At 36.3% G+C, this 14,001-nt stretch overlaps 1 protein-coding gene across 1 annotated transcript; it reads left to right on the top strand.

The window, feature by feature from the left end:
• Positions 1-2,572: 2,572 nt before the first annotated feature.
• On the top strand, positions 2,573-7,428 carry LOC133860406 (uncharacterized). The gene is made up of 6 exons (XM_062296021.1): positions 2,573-2,791; positions 2,933-3,334; positions 3,419-3,798; positions 3,900-3,984; positions 6,926-7,049; positions 7,364-7,428. The coding sequence occupies exons 1-6, from the start codon at positions 2,573-2,575 to the stop codon at positions 7,426-7,428; spliced, it is 1,275 nt and encodes a 424-aa protein (XP_062152005.1).
• The last annotated feature ends 6,573 nt before the right edge of the window (positions 7,429-14,001 follow it).

Raw genomic sequence — 14,001 nt, forward strand, 5'->3', positions numbered from 1 at the left:
AACCCCTCCGGTCCTCATGAGTCTTCTATGTTGAAATTGTCGAGGGCTTGGGAACCCTCAGATAGTTCGGGAGCTTCACAATCTAGTGAAGATGAAAAAATCCCACTTCTTATTTCTTTTTGAGACAAAAGTGAAGTCTGGAGTGTTACATCGTCTCAGACATATGTTGGGATTTTATGGAATGTTGCAGGTGGATCTAGTGGGTCATAGTAGCGGGTTGGTGCTCCTCTGGAAATCCGAAAATGGGGTGGAAGTTAAAAACTTTTCACAGCGCCATATCTCAGTAAATATCACTAACCATGAGTCAAACTTTTCGTGGACATTCACAGGGTTTTATGGTCAACCTGACCAGACTCTCTGTGAAGATTCATGGAAACTGTTGGCCCATCTGGGTCTCTGAGCAGGGAAGCTTGGCTTTGTATGGGTGATTTCAATGAGATAGCTGATCTGAGTGAAAAATATGGGGGAGCAATTCGAAGTGAAGTTCAGATGGCCCAGTTCCGGGATACTCTAGTGAGTTGCAGATTGGGCGTCTTGGGCTATCATGAGTCAAAATATACTTAGAGTAATAAGCAAGAAAAGTAATCATTTGTTAAGGAAAGACTGGACCGAGCAACTGCTACTCCCAGTTGGTGTGCCAAGTTCCCGAATGTCACTGTCAAATCACTTCTAGTTACCAACTCGGACCACCTGCCACTATTGATTGAATTCGAACCAGTGCAATGGAAGCCACCAAAGCTATTTCGGTATGAAGCAAAATGGAAAATTGACGAGGAATGTCACTCGGTTATCCAGGATGCCTGGAATGACGAGTTGGTAGATAGGGATCCTATGAGATCAGTGGTGCAAGATCTGGTCAGTTATAAAAATGTTTAATAAACTAGAGTCGTGAAAAGTTTGGAGCCTACTCCAGATCTTTGAACCAGTTATCTAAAAGGTTGGAGAGATTACAGAGGCAGGAACATCCAGGTAACTTGGATTCTATTAGACAGGTTCAAGGGAAAATCAACAAGCTTCTTGAAATGGAAGATGTTAAATGGAGCCAAAGAGCAAAGAGAAACTGGTTTAAAGACGGGGGACTGAAATACCCAATTTTTCCATGCTTGGGTGAATCAACGCATAAGATCCAATTATATTGGGTGAATTAGAGATATGAGAGGGAATATGCAGAGGGGACAAGAGGCGGTGGGAGATGCTTTCACAAGCTACTTCCAACACCTTTTTGAATCAGAGGGTGTTGAAAGGATTGGGGAATGTCTTCCTACTGTGAATGCACGGGTCCAACCAGAGACGATTTCTTGGTTAATTGATAATTTCTCTCATAAGGAGATCAATACAGCTCTTGCTCAAATGCAACCCCTCAAATCCTCTGGGCCAGATGGTTTTGGAGCAGGTTTCTACCAACATCACTGGGATTCTATTGGGGAGAAGGTTCGAAAAGCAGTGATGGAGTTTCTGCATGGGGGTGCCCTTAACCCTAATGTTAATGAAACTTTTATCGTGCTGATTCCTAATATAGCCAATACGGTTTCTGTGGCGGACTATTGGCCCATTAGCCTTTGCAACGTGATTTATAAGATCATTGCTAAAGTCTTAGCAAATCGGTTGAAGGTGGTGTTGCCTACTATCATCTCCACCAATCAAAGTGCTTTTGTCCCGGGTAGGCTTATTACGGATAATATCTTAATTGCTTTTGAAGCCCTACACACTATGAAGTCTAGGATGAAAGGAAGGAAGGGGGACATGGCTGAGGAAGGCAGATATGAGGAAGGCCTACGATAGGGTGGAGTGGCCATTTCTTGAGGCAATGATGCGCTCTATAGGGTTTATGGAGAAATGGATCACTCTTATTATGAAGTGCGTAAAGAGTGTCACCTATTCAGTGTTGGTGAATGGGCAACCTTTTGGGAGGATCATCCTTACACGGGGGCTGAGGCAAGGTGATCCATTGTCACCTTACCTGTTTTTGATTGTGGCGGAGGGGTTGAGTGCACTGTTGGCACAGGCAGAAACTGACCAGCGTATTTTTGGTGTTCCTATTGTAGTGGGTGGCTTTAGACTTAGCCATTTATTTTTTACGGATGACTCATTCCATTTTTGTAGGGCGAATTTTAAGGAGTGGAATAATCTTTTTCAGGTGCTGCAGATCTATGAAAAAGCCTCAGGACAACAGCTGAATACTGCCAAAACTTTGATTTTTTTTTTCAACGGTAACACAAGGGCAGAATTCCAGGATTTCATTCGTAACACTGCGGGAGTATTAGTCACTTTGGGCTTTGAGCGGTAGCTGGACTCCAAGAGGCAGACTTTTGCAAGCATAAGTGGCCGGGTGAAGCGCAAATTGGACGAATGAAAAGAAACATTTTTGTCTTCGACGGGGAAGGAAATTCTAATCAAAGCTGTCGTCCAAGCTCTGCCTACTTACTGTATGAGCGTATTCCGATTGCCTCAAGCTTTGTGTAAGTCTCTTAATTCGCTAATGAGCTGGTTTTGGTGGGGGCACAAAAATAATCAAGGGAGGGTTCATTGGATGAGTTGGGAGAAGTTAGGTGCACCAAAAAATAGGGGAGGTATGGGCTTCAGAGACCTAGAGAAGTTTAACATGGCATTACTTGCAAAACAAGGCTGGTGGATTCTCACCAATCCTAATTCGCTTGTGGCTCGTATATTGAAAGAGAAGTACTTTCCGCGTGAAGGTTTCCTAAAAGCAAAGTTGGGAAGCCGTCCTTCCTTTGTGTGGAGTAATATGTTAAAGGCCAAGCCACTTTTGCCGCATGGAGTGGGATGGAGGGTAGGTAATGGTGAGAATTTCATAATCTGGGGGGATGCGTGGCTGCCACCCCCTCAAGCTCAGTTATTCCTCCCTAACCAATCAAGTTGGTCTAATGATTCTCGGATTAGTAAGCTTATTGACCCTAGTTCGGGTTGGTAGAATTTGGAGCTTATTCGGAGTATCTTCGATCCAGGAGAGGCGGCCCTAATTGGTAGCATGGTTTTAAGTCCTCTGCAACAGCCTGATAAACTTATTTGGAGAGGGACCCCTTCCGGTGTATTTTCAGTAAGGAGCGCTTACCATTTGGAAATGAGACGACTAGCCCAGACTAGTGGAGAAGGATCAGAGGTTGACAAGTCGAAAGACATGTGGAATAGACTCTGGAGGTTGCAAGCTCCCCCTATTCTCCGAAGCTTCTGTTGGAAAGTGTGCAACAACTTATTTCCTACTAAGACTAACCTGTTTAGACAGAAGATAGGGTCGGATCCATACTGCCCTTTTTGTAGAAGTGAACCAGAAACAATTTTTCATTGCCTTTGGGGATGCTCTGCAATAGTTGCAGTATGGCAGGAGGGGGGGAGAAAGTTCCAAAAAATGGCCTCAGGAATCACTGATGGTAGGGGCTGATTTCTCCTTTTCTTGGAGAGATTCGATTTTGAGGAGTTGGTAGAAGCATTGACTGTGGCTAGGATGATTTGGCATAGGCGTAATGAAATTGTTTTTCAAGGAGTATTCAATCCTCCAGCCCAAGTGATGGCAGCAGCTCTCGTATCTTTGCATGGGTTCACCAATGCCACAATGGACGAAGGTCCAAACCAGAGAGCAGCGTCTGCAATCCCCCATTTGCGGCATAAACCCCCAACAGGCAGTTGGAAAATCAACTGGGATGCAGCTATCTCTAAGGAGATGAAGAAAATGGGTGTGGGCATAGTGATTTGGGACGTAGACGGGAGAGTTGTGGCAGCACAGACTAAGGTGGTTCCTTATATCACGGACCCTTTAGCAGCTGAATCACTGGCAACCTGGTATGCAGTATTGTTGGGTATTGATAGGGGGCTAGTAGGATTATCCTGGAGGGTGATTTCATGGTGGTGGTCTCAGCTTTGCGTTTGAAGGATTCTTGCAGCCGGGCTTTTAGACAAGTTCTGGATGACATCAAGGACTCCTTCACCCACTTTTCTTCAGTGGAAGTTCTACATGTTTATGGAGATGTAAATCGCATGGCTCATCACTTACTTAATTATTGGACAGTGTCTAGATAAATGAGTGCCCCTATTTTATTCAAGCTGTTGTTTCAGTATATTGTGGATGTAATTGATTGAGCAAATAAGATTCTTTTCAAAAAAAAAAAAAAGAAGCATCAAAACATTAGGGCTCACTCTATATTACTCTTTGCTAGAGCCTTTGAAGTCAACAAGTCTCCTCTTGAAGGTTAGTCAGGTGTGAGGGGTTATCTCTCACGGCCGGTTTAAATAATTTTTTCTAAGATATTTGGCTACCTTTGTCTTAGATCTTCCCTGTTCGGAGCATATCTGCTCTTTAACTGTTTTTGTAAATGGATTAGCGAAAGATGTCATAGATAACACTTTATTGTAAAAATTTTTTTTGTATTTATGACTTTGTAACCTCATAGCATGTGGCTATGATTTTGCAGAACTTTATGTTTTGTGATGTAAAAGCTTTATACTCGTGATCTTTTATCAATGAAATACTAAGATCTTTTGTTTAAAAAAAAAAAAATGAGTCTCCTTTTGAAGGCAAAGAACTGGGCAAACCTATTGTACGTCCACCTATAACACTAGCAACAACATTCAAGTAAATTGTTTTGTTTTGTTTTGTTTTTTGAACTACTTTGCTTTTATTTTCTTTTTTCTTTCTTTTGTGGTCTTGAGGTAGTTGAATTAGAGGTTGATTCTGTCTAGCATTTCAATTTAATAAAAAATAATGGATTTGTATTTTAATTCATTTAAATTTTTATGAGATTTGTTTTTTTTTTTTTTTTTTTTTTTGAAAGCAAAATAAGGTATAAATTTATTTGATTACCTTTATGTTTGTTTCTCGATAAAGTTTTTATAAGATACTCCGATATAAATTTTTGTTTGGGTGGAGATCTAACCATATTTATGTTTTGTTTGTGAATTTTTTTGGTTGAGTTGTTCTACATTTGTATGTTTTATAGGATTTTTTTTCTTCGTTTGTGTGATTTACTCATATTTTCAGTCTACTTTTGAAAGCAAAAGAATGCAAAATTGAATTGATTGTTGGGCAGAAAAAGAATTTGTGAGAGAATTTTTTTGAGAGAATTTTTTTGATTGAGCCAGATGTCAGAGGATTTATTTGATTCTTGTGTAGAAAAAGCAAATTTTTATTTTTATTTTGAAAACACCAAATATATATATATATATATATTTTGAATTTAGGTTCAATGCTGCTTAAAATGCTTAATTATCAAATATTTGGTGTTTTAAAAAAAAATAATAAAAAAAAAATTGAATTTTGATTATCAAAGCATGAATAGAAAATTAGCAGGACTCTCTAATATTGTTGGTGTGATACTTATTATATTTCAATAAAAATAAAATACATATATTTCTGAACTTCTGAAAAAATACAAAGAAAAATAAACTCTTTTATTTATTTATTTATTTATTATGAATACAAAATAAAACCAAATATTTCATTCAACATTTAATGCAATCAAATAAAGACTCTCACATTAGGTTCAATGCTTAATTATCAAATATTTTTATTTTGAAAACACCAAAAAGTATTATTGGTGGTACTTGTATACATCAAATAAACTGAGATGGTACGTAAATTCATATTCCATCTAATATTTTAACGATATGCCATGTCAAATTAATTAACAACTGACACGTGTCTCATATCCTTATTAATTAGGGTTAAAAGTGCTTTAATAAAACAATAAAAGATGTTAGAGTCAAATCTAAAAGAAAGGATGGAGAATTTTAAACTTTTGAGGATTTCTTGTGTATGTTCAAAGTTGGACAGAGAATATTCAAGGTCAACGATTGACGTTGGTTCTTGAACGCTCGATGACGAACATTTAAAGTTGGACTCCGAACAATCAAAGTTAAATTCCAAACGTTCAATGCTTGACTGAAGTTTTTTATTTTTATTTTTTTTAATCTATTTTTAAGGACGCGTTATTCTTTTGGACACACATTGAAGTTTATAAATAAGGGACTTACACCCCTTAACCCCAATTTTCGTCCTTTTGAACTGCAAGGACCCTAGAGGAAGAGAGAGTGGAGGTTTGGAGAGAGGAGGAGTTTATCTTTGGTCTTATCTTCTTCAATAGGTAATATCCTAGACTTAAACTTGTTTGGCTTGATGTTATTAGCATGTTTAGTTCATCTTAGTGTTGTTTTCGTGGTTTAAACAACTATATTTTGTAAAACTAGGTTATGTGTTTGATATTGTACGTTGAGTTTAATGGTTGTTAGTCTCTCATTAAGGTTGGACGTGCTTTATTATGCATGAGATGTTACTGTGGTTTATGACTGTGGTTAGTACCTTAGAAGAGCCTTAGGCTGTGTTAGACTAGAAAAGCTTGGACCTTTGATGAAAATAAAGATTTTGCATGATTATCGAACGTTTGATAAGGTTATCAAATGATCGAGGTATAGGTCAAACAACCAACATGATAACCGAATATTCGATGATCAAGCATAATAACCATTTTGCCCCTAGTTTAAATTTAATGGTATTTCATTTAGATCGGAGTCTGAGATTAGATCCTTTCTCTGATTTTGAGGTGGGAGAATAACAAAAAGTTGACCAGGAGGAAAAATACGAGCAAGGTGAGTAAAATTCACACTGATACTTATTATTTTAATTATGTCATGATATGATTATTTTATGTATCATATGTTCATGTTTATAACTAACATTAAATACATTTTGAAATTATGCGAACTCTACTTTCATGAAAATGATTGATGAATAATGAAAATATGAAGTATGTGGGTTTTGTTAATACATACACGTAAAAGACTTTGAAGAATTGCATTGTATGTCATGGTACACCATGTAACAGGATAACAACCATGGACTACTACTATATAGGTTAACCTTATGGTTAAAGATATTTATTTTTATTGCTTGGCATTTGATCCAATTGTTTTTTAGGTGGTTGGTGCACCATGTACGGATGGAGATCACATTTACAACATTGTTAGTGGTGTGGATCACCCAGGGTCAGACTCGGTCGGGCTATTAACGATGATGATACGCGGCAACATTCGGGACACAGGTATTTTAGCACAGGTCCATCGCGACAGCATCAACCCTGCCAAAAAGTTAATATCACAGATAGACCATATACATGTTTAACTATGACATGTTTATCTAATATATCTATCATGTAATATATCTATAATGCATTACCATGACATTTTTTTTATTCAACATACGACCTCATTTATATTATTGGTGGTGATTCACAAACTTTTGCTAAATAACTGAGTTCACTACAAGATAACATGTATACTATGTATATTATTACTCACTAAGTTGTGAACTTTTGCTTGTATCTTTTTTACTTGTAAAACATGTGTTGTTTTATAGTTGGTCTACATTTAGATGCCGTAATTGAGAAAGACCTCGAGGCAATTGTGACTGTTTTGGAGTAATGAGATAGCAATCTTGTCAATACTTGAGGACTTATTGCGGGATTTTTTGCCAGCTATTCATGGTAATTAATACTTTTGGGTGACCTGGTAGACTTAGAGTTTTGAGGCATATTTGTGTCTTAAGGTTTAGTTTGAATCTTTTATAGCAATATTATGTACAATATATTTAAGTTAATGTGACGATTCTTACTAAATTCTCTCATTGTAATTATTAAATATAAAATAAAATCATATGTTTTTGCTACTTTGTATTCTCTTTTGAGGAGTAGAGATCCATTGGTCTTATTCTTTGGTGGAATTAGACGGGGAGGCGTACTGGGGAATTGATTACCAGTTAATTAATTTTTCGAAGCGTTACATAAGCTGCCACCAAGCACCTGCTCACTAATGATGCTTCAATTGGTGAAGCTCAAGCTGCTTTGTTAGTTGCTCAACTGCAGCCTCTTTTAGATTCATCTTCCCTGCTTATTTTAAAACAAGATGCCTTTACTGTTACTCTTGCTATCAATAGTCCCAACTTGTTTATTGATTATAATTTTGCTGGGATCATTTCTGACATCCGTTGCTTTCTTTTAAAAGCTGGAAAGCTTTGAAAGTTTATTGTAATGTCAATTTTAAAGCACATTGTTTAGTTAAGTAGGCCGCCTTCCACCTTGTGTTTGAAATAATTCTCACTTGGTCTCCTATTCATTCTTCTATCCGGATCAAGAGTGAAAAAAACCCTCATTTGTAAACCTTTTCCCCTTATTAAATAGAAAAAAAAAAAAGACACTACATCTACATTATAATAACTTCATTTCCTCTACTAAAAAACTCATGATATCCTCGTAAGGATCTAATCAAGTTGCACAGCAATGCGTTAGTGTCATATGGCATTAATTTTTAGGATGACTCTTGTTAAGATTTGTGTATAAATCTAAAATACGAGAACAAAAGCAGAAGCAAAAGAGAGAAAAGAGAGACAAGGATTTATGGGTGGTTTGGTGTTAAACACCTACATCCACCACTACAAATTAGTCTTAAGGGCTACATTGTACTCATTAACTTGATTGTTTACAATACATAGTTAGGTCTCCATTTATAGTTGCATAAGTCAACGTATACAAGGAACCCAAATCGACTTATATAAGGAAACACAAATCAACCTAGACTAGAAAATATAAATCAATAATATCATATACATAATATATTCTACTAAATTGACGTAGACTAGAAAATATAAATCAATAATATTATATTTAGAATATATTCTAACAACTTACAGCTCTAATACCATTTATCACAATATAGAGATATATTCATCACATCTTCTCTTAGGGGTGGGTATCGGGTAAGTTGGTGTCGGAAACCCCTTCACCGACTTTTGACTGACATAGTTGGGTAAAGTCGGGGAATTACTCGACTTTATTCCAAGAAGGATTTTTTTTTCCGAAATTTTTGGATAATTCGAAATCATCGGAAAAATAAAAAATTGATGGTCGGATAAATCGGCAAATCAAGCATTCATTCAACAAGTTTACAGCCTAAAATTCCAACAAAGTGAACAAACACAACAACCAAAACTCTCAAAACAATAATCAAACGGTTTGATTATGTTTCAAACCCACAAATCATAATATATATAAATGATAAATCAAAGAAAAAGGAGGAGAAAAGGAGTGGGAATGGTTTAACCGAGGCTTGATTCACTATTTCACTTGAAGACGAGAGTGAAAGAGACAGAGAGACGTTCTCGATCCCCGTTGGCCATTGCATCATCTGAGGCAAGAGAGAGAGAGAGAAAGACGGGGCTGGGCGTCACGGCGTGGGGCGGGAAGGAAGTGATCCTAGGCTAGGATTCGGGAGGGGAGACAACGTCGTGCGTGAGGTGAAGGAGTGAAGTGTGAAGTATCGCTAAGGGTTTGGAGAAAAGTATGCATATATATGTTTTCTTAAAAGACGTCATTTGGTTCCTAAGCAAATTAACATCTTTTTTACTTTGTCGTGTCGGGTCAGTTACCGATGGAAACCGAATTCCACCAATTACCGACCTGACTTAAATTTCAGAATTTTAATTTATTTCGATTTTCGAATTTAAAATTATTCGGTGAGCGGTGGGTGGTTGAAATCGGTTATGTGACGGTCGGTGGGTTTTCGGTAGTCAATAATCGGATAATTTGCCCATCCATATCTTCTCTATATTTAATTAATTGGAATAGATATCTAAAAAAAACAAATTAAGGAATATATATAGCCCATGCCTAGGTTGTGATAATAGTTCTCAACTTATTACCAAATTTAAATATCTATAACCCTTTTTATGGTGATATGGAAAAGTACAAGACGTAGACCCCATGCAGCCTCATTCTTTTGTCAAATGCATCATCTGTCCCATTAATAACCCAACTCAGTTTAGTTAACTGTTGTATTACCTTCCAGAATTGTTTCAAAAGTTTGATTTATGCCGAATGAGTTAAGGAAATTGAGATACTATTCAAAGGGTAGGTGTCCAAACATGTGAATAATTAACTAATTAAGGAGGTGAGTATATATCTATATATACAATTGAAGGTGCAAAGCAATGAAGAGTAGGAAGCAACAAGGCCCAAAGCAGAAAAAGGATTAAGCAGAGAGATCCAACATGCTATAAGAGAAAGTAAAAGAGTGGGGCAGTGGGGTTCCATAAGAGAATGATGAAAAGAATTGAACACACTCGACAACATAGATTGGTTTAGGAAAAGGTTGAGTGGAATGGTTAAAGGGACCCCATTCCATCCTTTCTACAGTATATAGTACTGTGGACTAATTGAACTCTCGTGTTTGACTTGACAGTCGTCTCTCTCTCTCTCTCTCTCTCTTTTCTGAATGAATGTATGTATATGAATGAATAGGGATTAGGAAGGAATAGGATGTCATCGATCTCATCTTTCTTATTTTCTGCTCTCACTTTCTACTCACATGAAACTTCTCATAGTCATCCCTGAGTGGAGAACAATATAATTAGTTCTTGAAGGTGATTGGGATGAGCATGTGACCCCAGCTCTAAGTCAAGATTTACACTTAATACTCCTGATCACCAACTTGCATCCATGTCATCGCCCAGCCTCCCTTCAGGAGAGTGGACAACACGTACGTCCAGTAACATCATTGAATGAGACAGATGTGGTGATATATATGCACTTGGCCAGTACTTCACAATTCTCACATTCTTACTTCTGGTTCTTGGAATTTATTTGCGAAACTTACAAGTCACTCTTAAAATCGGCTTAAGGGGAGGGTGGCCAGCTCCTTATATATATACATGGTTAAAATTGTACTTAAATTATGAAGGGCACTTAGAATCGTAACATATATATATATACCATCGCGCTCTGCAGCTGACATACACGACGGACCATTCTATCGATACTGACCCGATAGTATGTCACTATGTCTTTCTTTTTTGGCGGCTCTAGTATTCATATTTCAGTATTCAATGACTTAATATTATATATATATATACATAGTGTCAAGACATTTTAATATAGTATATAGGCCAAAGGATCCTTCATTACTTGTTCACAAAGCTGCAACCCATTCTGTTTCACCCATTAACTTCTTGGATGTTAACTATCTAGTACATACACTAATATATATATGCCAACATTTTATTTTTTAGTACGAAAATAAATGAAGTAGTAAATATTGGTGTGATTTAGGTAGGTAAACCAGATAATTAAGAGGAGTCCATGTGATCAAAGAAGAATTATAATAATCACATTTTGAAACCCTTTAGTTGTTGGTGGATCTTTAAATTTGTGGCCTAAGCGCATTGGATCGGAGAAGATAACAAGAGGATTACAAAAAAGGGGTCCCATGATCATCATTGCATGCCATGTTCTATCATTTGATGTCTCTTAAAAATGGATGCTTTAACGTGAAGATATGTGGACTTATTTTGTTGAGAGTATATCAAGAAATGAGAGAATAGACAACCAAATGATTTGGATCTTCTAAAGAAAAGGGATCAAAAGTTTAGTGAAGCCAAATGTGGGGAGGAAGAGGGATTTGGGAAATTGCTTCATCGCATTTTTGCAGAAAGGTGAAAATCCACCCTCCACCCTCCATCTTTCTCTTTCATGGTGATATATATATATATATTGTAGGCAATATTATGTCTAGCTAGCTCGGTGGTTGCAAATGGTTGCTGCAGCTCTTTTTAAAGTTCGACATAATAACCAAACAAACTATTCTATTTTGAAACTTGAATCCGCCTTAATTAAAATGAACATGACTTGTTTGTTTGAATGAAGAAATTTGCATGATTGGCCTCCACATCTATGGGTATCAATTGCCTTCTTCTTCTTCTTTTTTTTTTTTTCTTTTTTTCAAGTACAATCAATTAAACCACTTATACTTTTGGCAATATATATATATATATATATATATATATTTATTTATTTATTTATTTATTTATTTCTGATAAAATAAAAAAGGATATCTTGTCCCTCATTTTCATTTTTTTTTTCTTCCTTTTATTTTCATTTTTTATATTTTTTTTATGGTACAAGATTTGAATGTGATACACCCTTCTCGAATTGATCTAGGTCTCTATCTTGAGTCCTTTGGTTGCTCCAGCAGGGATAGGTTTTAAATAAGGATATCATGTTGGGAAGTTAGGAAAGTCATCCATCATAAGTTGCAAGAAAAATGATCCTTGCACAACAAAGTTGTGCACAACTCCTACACAATTACTTACATTGGTGGGTCATACATGAGTCCCACCAGTGTGAGTGGTCGTACAGGAGTTGACCCACATACAAGGGCTCCACTAATGTGAGTGATTGTGCAGGAGTTGTGCACAACTTTTATTGTGCACCAATCATTCCTCTAAGTGTAAACTCATGTGCCTATTATGTGATACAATGGGCCACACCAAATCTTCTTCTATCTGCATTTCCATAGCTACTCCTATCCCTTCTATTCCAATTGTCAGCGGGAAGGACCCACCTTCCCCTGTTTTGATAGACTAGTTTTTTTCTAGTTGGTTTACGTACTTACCAAAAAAAAAAATCTCCAAAATGCTGTCTTGTTTGATTCATAACCCTAAACTTTTCTATTATTATATTTTTTATGTGTTACTCAAGAGTAATACTAGAAATCACATTTTTATCTTACAACTTTTCCATTATACTGAACTGATAGTTTCAATAATTTGGATTGGTCATTGTTAAAATAAATAAATAAATCCAAAAGCTAATTGAGATTCCCACATCAATCAACATTGTAAAATAAAAATGTAGTTTCTAGTGTTTCTTGTCAATTAATCTTCAGACTAAACAATCACAAAAAGTGAACCCTTTATATATATGCTCAAGGTAAATTCAAAAGCTGCTTTCATGGTAAATTTTTTTGGGACTATGAATTATCCATTGGAGGTAGATGTATAGCATGGGAATTACAAAATATAGATGTCAATTATAGTCTAGCTGCCGAACTGAGCTTAACTCCTTTTGTTTAACAAGTTATGTTCTTTTTTCTTTTCTTTATTTTTTTTTTTAAAAAAAAATTTATATACAGGCCAAAACAATTAAAAATTAAAACGCCCTTAAAGGAAATTCCATATTGAATTGAAGCTTGGAGACCAGGGCACTTATGAAGCTTTAATTTGCCAAACTATTCATTTGAAACGGAGATCCATTTTATCATCTAAATTTGATTATATAGATTTAATGGTATATAACATTGAGGGTGTGAATTCAAATTCGTGTGTCGGTTACGGGTCATGTTGAAACATGGGTATAATATTACTATATACATCAACCATAACCTAACCTATTTAATTAAACGGGTCAGAACCTAAACCTAACTCGCTAATTTTGTGTTGAGGTTCGTATAAAAAATTGGTTACCTATTTAATTAAACGGGTCAAACCCCCGATCCTAATTTGCTAATTTTGTGTTGGATTCATGTCGGTTCATGATTCGTATGAAAAATTTCCAGCCTTAAATGTCGCATGTCGGGTTCAAATCATGTCAATGCATAAGTATAAGACTATATAGGTTAACTGTAACCCAACATATTTAATTAAATGAGTTAGACCCCTCAACTCTAACCCGCTAATTTCGTATTAGATTCACAAGTCATGTCAAAAATTGTCAACTCTATTACATCATTTAAAAAATTTAACCGTGCAATAAAATTGATCCAATACTGAAATAGAGAGGATTATATTCCCTTAGTTTTTGACGTTGGAAGAAAAATTCTTCAACTTTCTTACAATTTTTTTTTTTGACACAATCGTCCCTGCCGGGTTGGACTCGGGTCTGACCAAGCTTGGGCTGGTTCGGGTACAACTACAAGCCCTCCTCTTTTTGTTTTGTTCTGTTTTGTTTTGGCATTTTCCCTATGTTTTCTCTCATTAAAGCGTGCTCGTGCTCTCACTCGTTTCTGAGTGGTAAAGCAAAAAGAGTTACTGGTATGAAATCCATTATGGAATCCAACCTCCTAAGCAAAACTCAAAAACTGTAATGATGTTGTTTTAGAACATTGCAACTTCACTTTATTTCTATGTTTTTGTTGGATACTTGTCTAAACCCTAGTCTACATCTTAAT

The sequence above is a fragment of the Alnus glutinosa genome, chromosome 2 (genome assembly GCF_958979055.1).
Source record: "Alnus glutinosa chromosome 2, dhAlnGlut1.1, whole genome shotgun sequence".
Lineage (NCBI taxonomy): Eukaryota > Viridiplantae > Streptophyta > Magnoliopsida > Fagales > Betulaceae > Alnus > Alnus glutinosa.